The sequence below is a fragment of the Hypomesus transpacificus genome, chromosome 1 (genome assembly GCF_021917145.1).
Source record: "Hypomesus transpacificus isolate Combined female chromosome 1, fHypTra1, whole genome shotgun sequence".
NCBI lineage: Eukaryota > Metazoa > Chordata > Actinopteri > Osmeriformes > Osmeridae > Hypomesus > Hypomesus transpacificus.
In genome coordinates, this window is record NC_061060.1 from 3,468,730 (window position 1) to 3,487,700 (window position 18,971).

The following is an 18,971-nucleotide window of genomic DNA, read 5'->3' on the forward strand; positions in this document are numbered from 1 at the left end:
ATACTTACATTACTTATATATCCAACCATATAAGTACATATATATTTCTCGATACTTAAACATTGAACAGCTTACAAAAACCACATGATGAGAATGAACGATGTCGACCCAGAGGAATGTTCACAAGCATTTTAAACAAACCGTAGATTTTTCAGACATAAAACTTAAAATCAACAATATATTTACGGCTCTCTGCAAATGTTTCTGTTAGAAACTAAAGAATCTGCATTAATCCAGTTTTACGGGATCACCTGTCAGCATGACCACCTTGTAGCTTCTGCCCTGTTAACATAAGAGTATTGCACTCAACCATAACAGGCTGAACGACAAGTGAACTAACCACTGACAAGCTAGCTTTAAAATCAGTTGGGAGAATGTTTTACTCTTAGCCTGTGGTTGGCAGACTGGTTTCCATGACCACAGGCCCCAAGTTCATCTCCCTAACAAGGCTTCAAGTGGTTAGCAAGCAGAAGAAACTCGTCGATTAAGATATTGCTTCAGAAAGCACCAAAAACATCAGAGGCTGGTCTTGCTGTTTTAAACCCCCATTTTCAGAGGAAGGAACTCTGTTGCACCTATTAGATTTAATCAGACTGGAGACTAAGATTTTAAATGATTAAATACTGTGTTTGGGAAGTGAGGGGTAACTCATTTGGCAAAATCAACTCACTGGATGCACTTCGGTCTGTCCTCCAAAATGCACTAATTTGCAAGAGGTTGTAATCGTTTTGAGGTCTCACAAATAATTGTTTGGCAAATCATGTATTGTAAGAGTGGTTAGGCATCAATACATGTGATAAATAGATCAATCCTGTTTCAGATCAGTAGTCCAAGCAACAGTGTTAGAATACCTGGAATTTTGTTCCCACTTTAACGCAACATAGGTTAAATTGAAAATGCATTTTTGGCAGAAAAATACTGACTAAAATCACTCACTAAAAAAATACTGTCTGGGAATACAGACAATAACGACCACAGAACTCTGTCATAAAAACATAATCATCATCATCTTGATCCTTATCTGGAATCAGATTTTTTGGTTGCAAAAAAACGAATGAACAATCACAGATACCAATGAAACTATACTAAAGGAATGGGTATAATGAGAGGAGAGGAGGAGCGGAGGTCTGGACCAGGACTTCTGACTGAGCAGAGAGGAGACGTGAGATAGGAGAGATGAGGTAGGAGAGGAGAGGTGAGGTAGGAGAGGAGAGAGAGGAGAGGTGAGGTAGGAGAGAGAGGAGAGATGAGGTAGGAGAGGAGAGAGAGGAGAGGTGAGGTAGGAGAGGAGAGAGGAGAGGTGAGGTAGGAGAGGAGAGAGGTGAGGTAGGAGAGGAGAGAGGAGAGGTGAGGTGAGGTGAGATATGAGAGGAGAGAGGAGAGGTGAGGTAGGAGAGGAGAGAGAGGAGAGGTGAGGTGAGGTGAGGTAGGAAAGAGGAGAGGTGAGGTAGGAGAGGAGAGAGAGGTGAGATAGGAGAGGAGAGAGGAGAGGTGAGGTAGGAGAGGTGAGGTAGGAGAGGAGAGATGAGATAGGAAAGGTGAGGTAGGAGAGGAGAGAGAGGTGAGGTAGGAGAGGAGAGAGAGGTGAGATAGGAGAGGAGAGATGGAGAAGCAAACTTAACTTTGGCACACTGCATGAGGAGGGCTGACGGAGAGAGGAGGGGAGACGCTGGGTGTCTATGGATGACCGTGGGGGGAGGTGAGAGGAGGGGAGACAGGGATGGAAGGAGGATGGGTTGGAGGGGAGCCAGGCGGGAAACTCATAGTCCTTTGTTGAAGTAGACCCTTTCCACCCCTGGGTTACTCTCCCTGATCTTCTCCTGCAGGTCCGGCTCCAAGCGGCTTACTGACATGGAGCTGGGATGGGGGAGCGGTGAGGGACAGAGACAGATAGGATTCAGAAGAGAGTGGGAGGATGGAGAGAGATGAAGAAGGAGAGAGAGAGAGAGAGAGACAGAGAGAGAGAGAGAGAGAGAGAGAGGGGGGGGGGGGGGAAGAATGGGGGAGGGGCAGGAAAACAGGTCAACATTATGCAATATCCTTTCTCTCCCAGTCAGAGATACTCAAACCCATTACTAACAGGGAATATGACTCTGTGTTTGTAAATGGCACTAGACATTAGCTGATTATCACTGACACCGTTTATTTGTCTTATGAACTCTTACCTCTTTTGTGGGAACAAAGCGCAGCACAGTGGAGTGGCAAACACCAGGCTGGAACAACACACACACACACACACAGGTCAGAGGAGACAGGTGTCCTTTTCACATCTGGTTATGAATCCTAATGCGTGTCTTGGTGCTTCTCTGACAGGATGCAGCGGAGGCGTCCTGACTGACACCACCGGCTTTGCTACCCGAGGCTTATCAGCGCTCCATCTCTGGCTACTCACCAGAATCCCACTAAGCCAACTTGAATGGGTGCACTCATCCATGGGAACTTCTGAAAAGAGCGACGCAGAGACCAGTGAGAGGCAGAACAGTAGGGGGATGAACTACAGCAGAGGAGCGTCCTCTCCCCCTCGACCCTCCTCTCCCTTCCTCACTGAACACACAGGGAGCTGAGGAAGCGATATGGCAGACGGCTGCCCGAGGGTTCGGCCATCTTGCTTACACCCATCCTGCTGTGTCGGATCAGTGAGCATGGAGGAGCAGAAAACTAGAGGCCTCTCATGCTGCAGGCTGGACAGGTCATGCTTGGTGTACCGGGCTACAGTGTGTGATTGTGTGACTACTGGAGTCCCTCGATTGCGCTCTTACACAACAGCTAGGCGTTAAGAAACACTGGCCAGATCCCAGACGGGTTAGTCAGAGTTTTCGATTTAATGTGCTGTCAGAACATAACTAGGAAAGGGAAGTATGACTTATATGGATACATCAGGGTGTAAGATAAGTCACATTACCTTAAGGAAGGCTTTCTTTTCCAGTGCGTTCATCAAAAAGGGTGGGATTGCTGGAAAAAAAAGGACGAGTCCAATTAAAAGATGTTCTTTCGTAAGCGTGTAACGACCTAACAGTGAGCCCTTGGCCACAAGGGGTTGGACAGTCCGAGACAGATGTCTGATTTGGCTGGGCTGTGAGGGAATTTCTATGATTAAATGTCTGAGGTTAATGGAATTTGTCTTTATCTGTTTATTATTGCAAGCAAGAAGGAGCAGTTCTATAACAGTACCATAAATGATGTCTGGAGTAGAAGGGCTCACTAAAAATGTCATGATCTGAGCACTCTTTTATACAGTAATTCCAGACATTTACATCATTAGTTCAATAGTTCATGTCCATCAAAAGAGGAACTCTTCAATAAACAAGAAAGTGAAAAGGAAATAGGTTGCAGAACTTAATACAGATGCTCAATATTAAAAACATAGTTTGAGACAAAAAATAAGAACTTGTCAGCAAAAATCCCTGGAATATGGGTAAAACAACCAGGGTTAAACAGTCAAATCCCAAAGAATATTATAGACATCTTAAAGAACAGTAATGTTCTATTAGAGGGCTGAACTCACCCATCCCAGGCGAGGCCATGAGGATCCTGGACACCACCACCTGTGTGATGGCCTGCTGGGCCGCGTTAGTCGACTCCCCTAACCTGTTGTCGTTCTCATCTGTGATAGGAATGCCGTGTTTCAGCTCTCTGGTAAAGAAGAGATGGAGTCAAGACAGATGACTGAGTCAACTTCCTGTCAATCAGTTACAGATGACACCGCACTAGGATGGGAGATACTGGTACTATGCTAGCTATGATTGGCTGGTACTATGCTAGCAGGAAGTCTAGAACACCTTGACGATACCTCCGTCACAGACATCCCTGAGTCTGAAACCACTTCCTGTCTGTGCAGCTCACCTTTGCCTCATCAAAGGAATGTTGATACAGTTAGCAGCGGCAACAGCGGCGAAGGGCACCAACCGTCCAATCAGGGGCGAGATGTGCTGATAAGAGAGAAGTCCGATTTGATAAAAGCAAGAAAGAATCGTGAAAGATTAGACAAACTCTTTCAAGTCTAATAAACACAAAGGCTGGGCGGTACTACTGTGGCAACGGCTGACCTCTAGCATACCTTTGTTAGTGCGTTCAGTCCCAGAGCCGTGGCCACCGCCCCTGTAGTGGCTGACACATAAGCAGTGCCCAGCTGACTGCAGACACAAGAGACAACACTCAGGGGTCATCTCAAATCCATTTCCTTTTGAGAACTTCTCTCAAACCTCAAAACTCACCACGAAAAAACTAAGCCATCTGCTTTCCTCATCATGAAAAAAAAACCCGCCTGCACACCTCTCATCTCCGTTAAGAACCGGAGCACGCACACAGCGGCGACTGACTAGCTCAGTCAGTGGGCGTGGGAGAACACGACCCGAACGTAACGGGTTGACTGCGGAACAGCCGCATGAACACAGGAAGCTGCCGCAGCATCTCGGGCCTCACCTGACGGTGAGGGGGGCGTCGCCGCTCCTGTTAGTGTAGTTCACGATGGCGTTGAACGACTGGTTGATCCACTGCCAGAGAACTACAGCTGGTGTTGTCCTGGTGTTGACAGGAAAGGAATACGGGTTCACTAACTGTTTCCAGTCACATATCATCATGTTGTGGGCCCATAATATTATTCTACATCAATCAGTGCAGCAGAAGTTTGGAACCTCTGCTATGCTCTGTCAAAACTGTGACATGACACATCGTGTCAGTCACGTCAGGCAGATCAACATGGCAGAGCAAACACGCCGACTGCTACAGTGTTGCAGTTGGTTTGGTGGAATCTGACCGATAAGAAACAGCGCTCACTTGTAGAAGGTCATCATGCAGCCAGTGATGGTCATGTTCATGGGGACCTGAGCCGACATGCGGCCAATCAGAATCATCTTTTCACCAGTGTCCGGGTGGAAGGCGGAGTCGAAGATGTACTTGGCTCTCCATAGCTCGTCCTCAGTTAGACCTGGAGACACAACGCCTTGTCTGGAGGGTGGGGGGGGCGCAGGAAAGGAGGAGGAGATAAGAAGAGGTGGTGCAGGGTAGGGGGGTGGAAGGAAGAGAAGGGGATTAAAATCATACTGAACATGAAACCTCTGGACTGTTACACCAATTAGGAGTGGCAGCTAATCTGTGTAGGGGATAGCTTTGTAAAAACGCTCAGATAATCTGCCCAAATTTATAATCTGTCCTAATTCCTAGGGAATATCACCTGTAGTCATTGATGATCTTGTGTGCGTTCTCCAGCTGCTCGTTGGTGAGGAGAATGTTCCGGGGGTCTGTGACGGTGAAGAAGTGCTTCGCTCGGCCCTCGAAGGTTCCCTGGTCCCAACGTGGCTCCTTGATGTTGATGGAGGTGGATAACTCTGTCGTCATGGTTATCTGAGGGGAGAAAATATGATTGGTGCATTCAATACTTAGGTGCTATACAAACCAGTCCAGGGTTCTCCAACCCTGCTCCTGGATAGCTACCTGCCTTGTTTTTTGTTCCAACCACACTTATTTGACCGGATTCAATACCAGTAATCCTCCTCAAATGTCACTTTAGAACTGTTTAATTCAAACAGAATACCGCACACACACACAGTAAAGTAACTTTTGCATTTGTTCCTATTTTATAAACTCTACATTCCTGTTACTACAGCCCTGGTACAAGAAACACACCCGGTGAACAAGAGTTATTCTCTGAATGGATTACCACGGTGCTGATTCAGCATTGTGTTGCTATGGTGATGACTGACCTGCCTGGCTGGTCCTGAAGGTCCCTGAAAATAGTGAACACAACAAGCCTGAAAACTATGAATGCCCTGGGCCTGGGTGACACTTACTGCAACCCTGTCTAGGAAGGCTCACTAAGTAAGCGGAATGAATGGGTGAAAATAAGCAGGGGGATGCTCATGGTCTTGTAATATTCCATTCCATATAGTAATATTCTATTGAGATATTCTATTCTATTGATTTGGCTGGTATATTGAGTACCAGAGGTATAATACCATAGGTCGATAACATTATAAATCCCTTTATAAGACTACCCTATTGGCTGTAACTGTTCAGACAGGCTTTCTCAGGTCAGTTATGTGGAATATGAAAAGGGACAAAGAGCACGACATTCGCACGACATTCTCCGTGCACAGTCTAACCCAGTCTGAGCTGGTTCGTTAACCATTTGTTACACATGTTGCCGATTTATGCGCAGCGCACACAGCACAGATGCAGCGACAACTAGGGGGTAGTAAAATCCCCACATCCCCACAACAACAAAATAGTTTCGCGTTTATGCAAATCTGTCGCTGATGAAATAGGGCCCCAAATTGCACCAAAGATGGCTGCAGAAGCAACAAAAGGCATTCTGTCTCCGGCTCCTGGGGTTTTGGAAGTCGAGAACCCTGTCTCTTTAAATTTAATCTAAATCCACGGGCCTCTCACGAGATAAGTAATAACTTTCATTTGAACCACGACAACGCCGTATTTATACCTCTCCTTCACAACATATTACGATCCCCACATATCGTCGTCATCCCTTAGGATAAAGTACTGATTTTACACTTGGACTGCGGTTAATAGTAGGCTATCATTGATGTGGGCAGTGATATTGGCACCATCGATAATTTATGATCTTTGACCCGAGGCGGCCTCTGATCCTACGACCAACTGGTTCTGCCCTGTTCTTAACCAATCAATGCCCTGCATGGCTACATATTAACCCACAGTGTGCATGGCTGATGGATGGAGGTTCCCTTAGCACAGGGGTGTCGAGCTCCGGTCCTCGAGGGCCGCTGTCCTGCATGTTTTAGATGTTTCCCTGATCCAGCTCACCTGATTCGAATGAATGGTCGTTATAACAACCCTTTTAATTGAATCAGGTGTGTTGGAGCAGGGAAACATCTAAAACATGCAGGACAGCGGCCCTCGAGGACCGGAGTTCGACACCCCTGCCTTAGCAGGTTGTCAAGCCTCCGGAGGAGAGAGCAACTACAGCCAGAATCGTGACTGTCTGGCAGTGCTTGAGTCCCAAATCACAGAAAATAATCCGTTAGATTAATAGATCTTTAAATCCATTTCTAACAATTGTGTGGATCCGTGCGAGACGCAAACAGTCGAACAATTGCTACCGTTACCGTTGACAGACTGCAGTCCCTTTAATTGTCAAACCCGACCAAGACCAGCTCGATCTGGACAAAATCGCTGCAACCTGATGTTTCAGTGAGTCGATGAGCAACACGCTGCAGCATGCGGACGGCCAAAGTAACGCAGTAGTTTATCCAGATTAAATAGCCATATTATCCCCAGCATCTGCCCAGGCCAGCTGTGCTTTCCGGGATTACCACCTCTAGCCCTGCTGCTGCCACATCCACAAATCAGTTACTTGGTCACCATTCACACGCTCCCTACCGCCCCAGTTATACAGATGCGAGACTAAAGTGGATGGTCTGTCTATTATGCCAACATGTGTCAAAAAAAGATACTCGGTCACTTACTGCACGAGACTCCTTGTCTGCCACGGTCCCTGCAGTCCGCGAGAGATGTCCCTGAATGGCTCAACAAAGCTAATTTGACGAGTCTGTACCGTTAAATCAGAAACAACGGGGAAACGTTTCTCAGCGGAACGACAATTTTTCACAATAAAAGTAATACTATACCCACCTTTAACTGCTTTTATTTTGTTTCTTTATTTTTAGTCAGTCACAAATGCATTATATCTGCACAAGGGCGTTAAATCAATGATGCGATATTGTGAATATTCAAGGAGGCCATTTCGACAGCAAAATGCACAGGGACTTTTATTTTGAAATATGACATCCTTTAATTCCAGACGTTCTATGGTTTTCTAATACATAATTGATCATTGAAAAATACATGTATCATACATTTTAGTAGTAATACTTGAACCAACACTGTTAACGGAAAGAGAACACTGATGTCTTGCGTGTGAGACCACCACCACCACCTGCACCCTCCCCTGGGCGCAAATCACAAAGTTCCTGCGTTGTGCGCGTGATGTGGTACATAAGTATGGAAATGCAAATGCGCGTCACCCACTGGCGTGAATGGAATTGCTGTGCACGTGCAGGACCTTTGTGACGAATATAAATAGTTTTAGATAAGTAGGTATGCAAGGTGCAACTTCTCTCTTTATTATATAGCCGAGGCTGCAAAACATAAAGATATCTTACAATGGATGCCATATTGTACCAGAATCTAGTCAATTTAAATACATTTGACTTTGACACAAAAAGGACAGTTGAGTGACACTGAAAGTTTACCAATGCTGAGGTTAAATATAAAAAAGGATGCAGTTTGTCAGTGCCATGTGATAGAAATAAAATACAAAAAGTGCAGAGGAGAAATAATTCTATTTTTATCACCTTGTAATAACCTTGAAAAGTTTAAGTAAAAAAAAGAAAGAAAATCATGTTCACATATTTTACACTAACTGCAACCTCGGATTTGAGGCCATGCTAAAATAAATTATGCGGCTCTATGTGGCAATACTCTAACCATGATCACATCCTAACAATTAAGCACATTAGTATCAGCATTTAACCTCATAGCAGATATAGTTCTCCTGACAAAACCAGCAGGTATAGTTGTGACTGTAATCTTCATCATAATGACAATCGTTTTTCCAGAGATAAAAACAGCATGCACAGAGAGAAAGAGAGAGCGAGAGAGCGCGCGCGAGAGAGAGAGAGAGAGAGAGAGAGAGCGCGAGAGAGAGCGAGAGAGAGCGCGAGAGAGAGAGCGAGAGAAAGAGAGAGAGTGCGAGAGAAAGAGAGAGAGAGTGCAAGAGAGAGAGAGAAAGGTGTGTTTTCAAGGGCAGTAGTGTTGGGTGGGTTTTGGATATATGCATTGTTAATATGGCACACATTTTGGTCCACGTGATGGTGTGGATGCTTCATATCTCATATGCCATCATCTCTCCCTACTCGGCACCTCCTTCTCTACAACTTCCTCGAGAAGATCAATACTTTACAGGCGCCGGAACGTTTACAGGAAATAGTCTGGCGTGCGTCGGGTTACATGGGGCTCTCCTCTGCGAGGGGCGGGGTCAAACTGCAGGCTGGAACACACAGAGAGGAAACAGTCACGTGTAAGCTAGAGTCACATTTAACTCAGTGATACACCGTAACTACATATGCTATAATATGCTTGCAGGACGACCTCTGAAAGACTTTGTGCCTGTCTGATTTCCATAAGGGAATCCCATTACTTACAAGGAGTACTTGAGCGTGTCATCCAGTTCCATGATGGCGGCCTGGTTTCCACAGCGATAGCAGTAGTTTGGAGCACTGAAGATGGTCACCACGTTACGGTCATGGCACCAGTTATAACCCTACAAAAGACAAACCGTTAAAACTGTTGGTCCAGTATTGCAATGCTTACCTCAACCCAGCCCCACAAGCCCTTGGAATATGAAATACTGGCTAAGAAATGTATCAACTGACCAAGTCTTGATTATTTTATATTGATTAATTTAATGAAAGGCCTAGAATCATCCAAAGACCCCCCCCACTCCCAGGACCACTCCCCTCTCCCAGGACCCCCCCCCCTCCCTCCCAGGACCCCCACCCCTATCAGACCCCCCTCCCTTCCCAGGACCCCCCCTCCTCTCCCAGGAGCAGCTGGACTGCAGACTGAGTTTACCTCCATGACCAGCTGGTGGGCTCTGGAGACGAGGGTGAGTCCGTTGGCATGGTTGAAGGTTTCAGAGATGTCCTGTCCGAATGTGTAGCCTGCCCCCCGGGGAGAGATGCCCCAGCCGCCTCGATCGTCTGGGTCTGACCACAACAAGTCACACATGGGACCCTGGGTAAGGGAAAGCAGATTTTGGAGAGGTCAAAAATGTTTTCAAACACTATAGATTTATTTTTATTGTTTTAAGCAGCAGAAATGAGAATGAGAACATGACCATGTCTCATTTCTATACTTAGTCACATTGTGATTCCACAGAAGCAGAAAAAAGCTTGGTCTATAGCCCAGTGTGTGTGTGTGTGTGTGTGTGTGTGTGTGTGTGTGTGTGTGTGTGTGTGTGTGTGACTACCTCGTGAGGAACCTCCTGCAGGCGATCCAGCGCTCTGATGTGCTCCAGTGTGTCTATTGAGGGTGACAGTCCTCCATGGAGGCAGAAAATCTGCAAGAAGACGATAAACATCCCACTCTATCAAACTCATCTATATCTATCTATCTCTATCTATCTCTCTATATATCTATAGAGAGAGAGGTAAATAGATACTGTGTATATATATCTATATCTCTATCTCTATATATATCTATATCTATAGAGAGAGAGAGAGATATCTGTATCTATATATCTATAAAAATGATATTGCGAGACCCAGAATCATCTCAAAAGCTAATAGACACATCAGACATTTATAGCCACGCCCGTCAGCCTCTGAACGATGAGCTGGTGCCTCACCTGGTTGTCCACCAGGGCGGTGAGGGGCAGGTAGTCGAACAGGTCGGTGAAGTACTTCCACACGTTGGCATTGCCGTACTTCCTCAGACACTCGTCGTAGAAGCCGTACACCTGAGTGATCTGACGAGACTCGTGGTTCCCTCGCAGGATCGTGATTCGCTCACGGTACCGGACCTGGAAAAACAAGATCAATCACTTTCTGTATGTGCGCAGAAATAACACAAATAACCTTACCAGCATTGTGATTGATATATAGTCGAGGTGTGTAATTGACCACACCAACCCTATTCATTCCTGCTGTTTGTCTCTCAGAGTATTTCCTTCAGAGAGACCAGCAGTGTGACCATCTCCACCGAGTAGTAGCCCCTGTCCACTCACCTTCAGAGAGACCAGCTGTGTGACCGTCTCCACAGAGTAGTACCCCCTGTCCACTCACCTTCAGAGAGACCAGCAGTGTGACCGTCTCCACAGAGTAGTAGCCCCTGTCCACTCACCTTCAGAGAGACAAGCAGTGTGACCGTCTCCACAGAGTAGTAGCCCCTGTCCACTCACCTTCAGAGAGACCAGCAGTGTGACCGTCTCCACAGAGTAGTACCTCCTGTCCACTCACCTTCAGAGAGACCAGCAGTGTGACCGTCTCCACAGAGTAGTACCTCCTGTCCACTCACCTTCAGAGAGACCAGCAGTGTGACCGTCTCCACAGAGTAGTACCTCCTGTCCACTCACCTTCAGAGAGACCAGCTGTGTGACCGTCTCCACAGAATAGTACCTCCTGTCCACTCACCTTCAGAGAGACCAGCAGTGTGACCGTCTCCACAGAATAGTACCTCCTGTCCACTCACCTTCAGAGAGACCAGCAGTGTGACCGTCTCCACAGAGTAGTACCCCCTGTCCACTCACCTTCAGAGAGACCAGCAGTGTGACCGTCTCCACAGAGTAGTAGCCCCTGTCCACTCACCTTCAGAGAGACCAGCAGTGTGACCGTCTCCACAGAGTAGTACCTCCTGTCCACTCACCTTCAGAGAGACCAGCAGTGTGACCGTCTCCACAGAGTAGTACCTCCTGTCCACTCACCTTCAGAGAGACCAGCTGTGTGACCGTCTCCACAGAATAGTACCTCCTGTCCACTCACCTTCAGAGAGACCAGCAGTGTGACCGTCTCCACAGAGTAGTAGCCCCTGTCCACTCACCTTCAGAGAGACCAGCAGTGTGACCGTCTCCACAGAGTAGTAGCCCCGGTCCACTCACCTTCAGAGAGACCAGCAGTGTGACCGTCTCCACAGGGTAGTAGCCCCGGTCCACTCACCTTCAGAGAGACCAGCAGTGTGACCGTCTCCACAGAGTAGTAGCCCCTGTCCACTCACCTTCAGAGAGACCAGCAGTGTGACCGTCTCCACAGAGTAGTAGCCCCGGTCCACTCACCTTCAGAGAGACCAGCAGTGTGACCGTCTCCACAGAGTAGTAGCCCCGGTCTACGTAGTCCCCCATGAAGAGGTAGTTGGTGTCAGGGGACTTTCCCCCGATCCGGAACAGCTCCATCAGGTCGTGGAACTGGCCGTGGACGTCCCCGCACACCGTGACCGGACATCTGACCTCCTGCACGTTGGACTCCTTCGTTAGGATTTCCTTGGCCTGAAATCCAAATCAAATCGTATTTGTACAGCCCCGTTTTACAAGCAATGTCACTGAGTGGGCTTCACATATGCCCATTGAACTGCACCCAAACCAGCATACACCCTCGAGGAAGACCAGGAAAAAAACTCCCGGAATTATTTTTGTAAAAACCTTGGGAGGAACAATTCAGTGAGGGATCCCTTCCTCCAGAGACGGTCAGTGACACAGAGGTGCAGACCATAGGCTAAACATAGACATGCTCAGAAAGGAATTTGGATATACAGTATTTTAGGCTGCTGCTGTTTGGTTGGGGGGGTGGACAGTTCGACCGAGCAGGTGGTCACTATGGTTATAGTAATGAAAACAGAAAACGCGAAGTTTATGATCATAGTTTTAGGATTAGATGGACGTCTGATTTGAATCTTGGCATGTGCGCCCAAAGGCATCTAATTAACACTGTTTTAGTATACATCAAACACACCAGTAAGACATCAAAACTAAAGCCAAGTAGGCCACCCCAAGGCGTGGTCATCATGGCAGGTGCGTGGAGTGTGGGGTGGGCGAGGTGACATTGTCACTAATCTAGCAATAAAGCATTCCTTATGTAACACCAACCGCTCATCAGTATGGAACATTATAGAAACGTAACCATGCGTCCTTATCTCAAAAAGTACAGAAAAGCTTTTCTTGCCGAACTAATTGCTATGCTTCACAACCGCCATCTTCCCAAGAAGGATAACAGGCTGGCTCAATAACAAGCAATACTGTGAAATTGTTTTGTTAACTATCAGTGCTTATTATTAAGATATATAAAAGTGACGATAGGATGCTGCTGAATAACTATCTAGGCACATCTTCACAATATACATTTAAACCAGGCCTAATGGAGCGCGTGTTGCCAATGCCATGCAAAAGCCGGTGTTTCATCATCACAATATTTCTAACATTAGCTACTTCATAACGACCTGCCAAGATGGCTAGCTTAGCGAAGTTTACGTGAGTTCACTCCTATTATTAGCTTCATATATTACCAAGAAGTAACTGTACATGGTACCTTTTCGCAGAGCGCTTTGACTTGGTTTTCCGAAAGCTGCTTGCACTCGTTGAGTTGCTCGATCCACCCATCCAACTCCTTGGTGAATGACTTGTCGTCCATTGCTTGTCAAGCTTCAGCTAGCAGCGTGCTAGCTATGTTCCCAATGAAAACAACTAGGAGCTAAGCTAGGCGCTAGCTGGCTACAGCGTTTTCGTCATTCGCACTGTATCTAGCGCTGGAGAATGAATGCGTCACTCGTGATAGTGACTATCTTTCAACGATATTTGTTCAAGTTCCCAACACTATCGGCACATGTACATATTAATACACCATGTACTATGGTTTCGTGAAATGTGTAAATTGACAGCTGTACAGAAGCGAAGAAATTCACACGCAGAAAACTAGCAAGCTGAGAAATTATGTGGACCCAGCCCTGCTTCTTTCACCAAGCAACAAACTGCGTTATATGTAACGTCATCTTCTCAGTAACTGTGAGACTGCCCATCTTGGCCAATCACAGACTCTGCTGCCATCTGCTGGACACAGTGCAAACCAACATCCTTGAAACAGTACCCATAAAGGGGGCGTTAGACTCACAGCTAGAGGGATACTTTACGAACAGTCTGGCAACCCTGTTCACCTTACTAGACGACTGTAGGAGAAAATGGCAGCGCTAAGGGCAGGACAGACAGTAAGTAATTCTATGATACTGTTCATTTGATCGTCTTTGGGCCATGCATCTGTATGTCTATTAGTGGATAAGCTTGCTTAACCTTAAACCACAATTTATCTGTCTTTTAGTATTTGCTTCGGTTGCTGCTCAATGCACGAGGGGCTTCCATATTGCTGGCATTCGCTAGCTAGCAGCTAGCTGTCTACCTAGCTCCGTGTTATTCAACACTTACTTAAAATTGAAAGAGCGGATTCACAAATGCGTAACATTTAACTTGTTTGCTCCCTTTTCCCTAGGTCCGTCAGTTCAGCACGTCAGTGTCCAGGTCCAGGCTGATAAAGGTGAGATGTCGTCTGAGCTAACTTGAATCAGTACTGATTAGCAAAAGTCAGCAGGCCCAATGACCTACAGGCCCAGCTATGAATCTACTTAACCGTAATATTTCAACGAAAAACTGAACCCATGTAAACAATAATGGATACATTCAATGGAGACAGTCAATGTATGTACAATGCAATCCCTTTGTGTCCAATGTCATTGGAGGGGGTAGGTCATTATGCGCTTTTCACACCGTGTCTGTATATCTCCAGCCCCCCATTCAGCTGTATGGAGTGGAGGGTCGCTACGCCACTGCTCTGTACTCTGCTGCCAGCAAGCAGGGCAACCTAGAAACGGTCGAGAAGGAGCTGGTCACCGTGTCTGTGAGTCTGCCTGTCTTTACCACCATGCATGTGCAGAGAACCTTTAGCCAGGGGCATCATTAGTGGATCGACAAGTCTTTGAACGTCAAGGTTATTTTCCTATCTAGGCTACGTCCATTGACGCCGTAACGGTCAACAGAATATGAATCCCAATCCTGATGAGGAAAAAGGCTTTAATCTGTTCAGATTCAATTGTATTAGTCTGAACTCACATCACTGACAAACCAACTGAATGTCTCCTGTTGTTAACCAGAGTCTAATCAAGGATCCCAAGCTGTCAAGCATTGTGATGAACCCCCACGTGAAGCGCCAGGTCAAGAACAAGACCTTCACCGATGCCCTGACCAAGTCCGGACTTTCCCCCATCATATTCAATTTCATCAGTGAGTCCCCTACAAGGGCAGAGTATGGCCCTTGCAGCACAACCCTAACCCTTGTTATATTCAGACCCCACAGGCCATTAAACACTGTTTTTTATGTTGAGAAATATTGATGGACAGTAGTTGATTTACATTGCTGGAATTGGTTGCTCGGTTTATCCTCCCTAGTCTTTAAACCTATCTGCGTTGTCAGATATCATATAATGACAGGATACAGTAAAAGGGTTTAGATGCCCTGTTAGTAACTGTGAATGTCTTGTTGTTAACCAGACCTGTTGGTTGCCCTGACGACACGCCTGTTTCTGTTTGGTAGATGTTCTAGCTGACAACAGGCGCCTGACGCTGACCGGTGATGTCATCACCGCCTTCAGCAAGATGATGAGTGCTCACCGCGGGGAGGTCATCTGCACTGTCACCACAGCCCAGGTCAGACACACACTCTCTCACACACACACACACACGTCACCACACCTACCTGTCAGTTTGTCACTCAGAGACTATCTTCTTTCATCTTGGCCGAACCTCTCTGTTTCTCATGATTCCAAGATGTGGCTTTGGAATTGCTTTGTGTTTGACAAGTTGTGTCCTGTGTGTGTTACAGCCTCTGGATCCAGCTAGCCTGTCAGATCTTAAGGTGGCCCTGAAAGGCTTCCTTCAGAAGGGAGAGATCCTTGTGCTGGAGACCAAGGTAGGGCCCTGGGGTTCAACAGTGCTTCCTCATTCTCTAGTCTGCTTTGACAGGGACATGACATACTGTAAACATGACATACTATAAAGCACTTTTTTTTGTTTTTAAAGGTGCTATATACATTTTAAAGTTTTATATTATTATACTTATAGCAGAAAGTTGTTTGCTCTTGTCTTAGTGTTCACTTACACAAGCCCATGGAATGTTTTGAAACACTTAATTGTTGACTATATATGCATTTGAGTGTCCTTTTCATATGCGTCTTCTCCCCAGACGGATGGGTCCATCCTGGGGGGCATGATCGTGAGCATCGGGGACAAGTACGTGGACATGTCCACCAAGACAAAGATCCAGAAGCTCACCAAGATCATCAAGGATTCCTAAAGTCCTGTGGACTGAGAGGGAGGGGTGTGTGGGAGAGGAACAAGGGGGAAAGGCTGATTACATAGTATATTACCAGGCTCCCTGTCTATGCAGGCTATCTGCTCATGGAGCCAGCCTGGCTTTCTATTGTCTTGTTGATATTAATGTAATAAATCTTCTGAAACAGACTCTCTGTGATTTGTGTTGCTTGCATATGATTTAATATTATTATGCAGATAAATGCATTTATTATACTACTGAAGTTGTTCATTTGAGGCTCCACACTTTTCAAACAGTAAAAGGAAACACAGCCGGTCTGGTCACTGCTGTAGATTGAGAGTAATGTATTTTAATGTGGGCCTGTCCCATGATGGCTCACGTTTGGGAAGCATCCAGGAGTTATTACGATTGGACGTTCTAGATCAGTGTTGTCGAACTCCGGTCCTCGAGGGCCGCTGTCCTGCATGTTTTAGATGTTTCCCTGCTCCAACACACCTGATTCAATTAAAAGGGTTGTTATAACGACCATTCATTTGAATCAGGTGAGCTGGATCAGGGAAACATCTAAAACATGCAGGACAGCGGCCCTCGAGGACCGGAGCTCGACACCCCTGTTCTAGATCAACCTTTAATCCGATTTTAAGTATCAGTTTTAGAGGGAGGGGGCAGACGCCACCCACCGAAGCTTGTAACCCCATCTCTTGAAAGGTTTATTCGCTGACGGGGCATAGTCTTTGGAATTTAAACAAGATTCGCACAAAATAATGTCACATACAGACGCACATTCTGTGTAAACTGAAAGCTATTCTTAGTTTTACAGATCATAAGAAATGGTCTGCGTTTCCTGAAATGTGCCGCGCATGCGCTGTGCAGGCGCATATTTTATTAATTTTTTCGGGCGAAAATGGCTGCCTTTCTTATTTAAACCTCTGTCTTAGAAGAATAGAAAAGCTTGAAATGACTGCCGCACACTGCGATCCTGTCGCTAAACAATATTCATGGATACCAGAGTACAGATTGCACGCATGAAATTAAAATGTTGTGGCTGTCAAGGATGGAAAAAGGATATGTTTTATATTTAACCCTTTGCATTCCATGATCCGCCTACAAATAAGGTTTGTGATTTTTTCGTTTGAAGATTTCGTTCTAAAACAAAAGATCGCCGGCAGTTGCAAAGTCTACCCTTAATAATTGCGCAGAGTTATCATACTGTTAGAGTTTAATGCAATGCAAACGTAAGAATTGCCAGGTATTGCTTTGTCGATTTCTTTACAGTCAGGTTTTGCTTTACCAAAGCTAGCTGTCCGATGCTTTTGATGCACAAGCCTATATGAATAGTTGTAATAACTTATCATATTTCAACTTAAGCTAAATCAAAATGAACAATCCAGTTGTAACGCATAAATATCCTTGCGTGCGTGTGTTTGTTCCTGCGTGCGTGCACGCGCATATTTGTCAGAGAGGGACAAAAGAAAGAAAGACAGAATGAGAAATGAATTAACATGTTCTTTCTATCCTTTTTTTTTACCCAACTCCAGTAGAAAATGATGCACCAAGTCACCAGCAGCAGCAATGACTATTGCATGACAGGGTTGTCTGAGGACTGTCAGCATTCAACCAGCCACTTTGACTTATGCAGCTCACAGTCCAATAAATTCTACCCGTCGCCCCCAAACCCCACTCTGCAGCTCCCTCTCCCCAGCCTGCCACCTCTGACACAAGGCATGCTTAAACCCATGACCTGCCAGATGCAGGACAACCAGAACGACTTCCACTCCCAGACGGTGAGGATCCGGGGTAGCGAGGCCACACCAGGGCCGGAGGGTCCCAAGAAGAAGAAAGGAATCGTCAAGTCCGGCCGAAGAGGACGGCCATCTGGGACCACCAAGTCAGCCGGGTACCGGACCAGCACCGGACGTCCGCTGGGGACCACGAAAGCTGCGGGGTTCAAGACCAGTCCTGGGAGGCCCCTGGGGACAACCAAGGCTGCTGGCTACAAGGTGAGCCCAGGCAGGCCTCCTGGAAGCATCAAGACTCTGGCTCGCCTCAAGAAGCTGGAGTACGGCAGCTGCGACGGCAACTGCGACGGTACCAAGAAGCTCGACTTCAGCAGCTGCAGCGGGCCCAAGAAACTAGACTATGCCAGCTGTGATGTCACGCCGTTCTCGTACACTATGATACAGAAGCGTGGCATCTGTGAGCCCAGCGGCAAAGTGGAGGAACCCAACGAGTAAGGCCTGTAGTACACGATGAAACAGCTTGGAACTCACTTCAAGTGCAAGTCCAACACGAATGACTGCGATACCCCTGAGGGGGCATATATGTGTGTTGAAGATGTGAGATGTTGGTATCCTGGCATCTCAAACGGACAAAGAATGGCTTCTCTTTAATGTACTTTGCTATGGTCATTGTGTACTCTTCTCTTTTCCCATGACAAGACTGAACTCCATTTCTATAGGACGTATGCTATCTTGTTTAACAGAGATGCATGAGGCATAGAATACAATCTGAGTAGTTACACATGAATGAAAGCCATGTTAACCTTCATCATAATACTGTTCTAATACTCTCTGGTGGGGTGGTCTTTTTGTATCAGCTGTTTGGGATATATGATTTTCATGTGTTCATTAATGCTCTGATGAATGTTGTATTGTTATCCTGATTAGCTTAGTAGCTTCCCTGGTCTGGTCATTATGAAACATGCTCGTAATTTAGAGTACAAACACACAACACAGGCTTTCTTCTCTTCCTTGGGTGTATGCTAGTGTTGTTCTTTCTTGTGTTGTGTCCAGTACAATGTTCTTTACTTTGTAACTACTGTATATACCATATAGGAATGGATCCAGCACAATATAACATTGAACAGGTTTTTGTAACCTTGTATCGACTTATCGAAATATCCTCACATATTACTTTGAACACATGAATTATTTCTTTGTGAAAATGCTTTTGTCTGTGTATGGTATTTTCCTCCTCTGCCCTCACCGTCAAACAAAACCCTGAATGAGCTGTTTGTTGTTACGCTGTTAATTAGAATTTTTTATTTTAAACAACAGAGAAAATGCTATGTGGAAAAAATGTGCTTATGTATGTAAACCAAAAATTAAGAAATAAAGGGTCAATCCAAATACAGTG

At 46.0% G+C, this 18,971-nt stretch overlaps 4 protein-coding genes across 5 annotated transcripts; 2 read left to right on the forward strand and 2 right to left on the reverse strand.

Annotated features, from left to right (window-relative positions):
- Nucleotides 1-1,544: 1,544 nt before the first annotated feature.
- sfxn1 (sideroflexin 1) lies at nucleotides 1,545-7,544 on the reverse strand. Its single transcript, XM_047022266.1, has 11 exons — nucleotides 7,440-7,544; nucleotides 5,174-5,343; nucleotides 4,777-4,947; nucleotides 4,423-4,521; nucleotides 4,058-4,133; nucleotides 3,844-3,929; nucleotides 3,506-3,633; nucleotides 2,903-2,952; nucleotides 2,393-2,442; nucleotides 2,166-2,213; nucleotides 1,545-1,857 (listed from the first exon to the last, which is right to left on the reverse strand). Exons 2-11 carry the CDS (start codon nucleotides 5,335-5,337, stop codon nucleotides 1,761-1,763), a joined length of 969 nt encoding a protein of 322 aa, XP_046878222.1. The 5' UTR covers nucleotides 5,338-5,343; nucleotides 7,440-7,544; the 3' UTR covers nucleotides 1,545-1,760.
- A 171-nt stretch (nucleotides 7,545-7,715) lies between these two features.
- Nucleotides 7,716-13,504, reverse strand: LOC124469444 (serine/threonine-protein phosphatase 2A catalytic subunit alpha isoform). The gene is made up of 7 exons (XM_047022791.1): nucleotides 13,050-13,504; nucleotides 11,804-12,013; nucleotides 10,382-10,555; nucleotides 10,004-10,093; nucleotides 9,607-9,768; nucleotides 9,177-9,295; nucleotides 7,716-9,022 (listed from the first exon to the last, which is right to left on the reverse strand). Exons 1-7 carry the CDS (start codon nucleotides 13,149-13,151, stop codon nucleotides 8,950-8,952), a joined length of 930 nt encoding a protein of 309 aa, XP_046878747.1. The 5' UTR covers nucleotides 13,152-13,504; the 3' UTR covers nucleotides 7,716-8,949.
- A 114-nt stretch (nucleotides 13,505-13,618) lies between these two features.
- On the forward strand, nucleotides 13,619-16,024 carry atp5po (ATP synthase peripheral stalk subunit OSCP). Its single transcript, XM_047024459.1, has 7 exons — nucleotides 13,619-13,722; nucleotides 14,001-14,045; nucleotides 14,295-14,405; nucleotides 14,659-14,788; nucleotides 15,099-15,211; nucleotides 15,387-15,473; nucleotides 15,747-16,024. The coding sequence occupies exons 1-7, from the start codon at nucleotides 13,696-13,698 to the stop codon at nucleotides 15,855-15,857; spliced, it is 624 nt and encodes a 207-aa protein (XP_046880415.1). The 5' UTR covers nucleotides 13,619-13,695; the 3' UTR covers nucleotides 15,858-16,024.
- A 598-nt stretch (nucleotides 16,025-16,622) lies between these two features.
- On the forward strand, nucleotides 16,623-18,971 carry si:ch1073-44g3.1 (uncharacterized protein LOC797133 homolog). 2 transcript variants are annotated; one of them, XM_047024030.1, is made up of 2 exons: nucleotides 16,623-16,951; nucleotides 17,375-18,969. In XM_047024030.1, exon 2 carries the CDS (start codon nucleotides 17,381-17,383, stop codon nucleotides 18,068-18,070), a length of 690 nt encoding a protein of 229 aa, XP_046879986.1. In that variant the 5' UTR covers nucleotides 16,623-16,951; nucleotides 17,375-17,380; the 3' UTR covers nucleotides 18,071-18,969. The 2 variants fall into 2 exon arrangements, with proteins under 2 accessions (XP_046879986.1, XP_046880067.1); XM_047024111.1 differs by having other exon boundaries at nucleotides 16,707-16,951; nucleotides 17,378-18,971.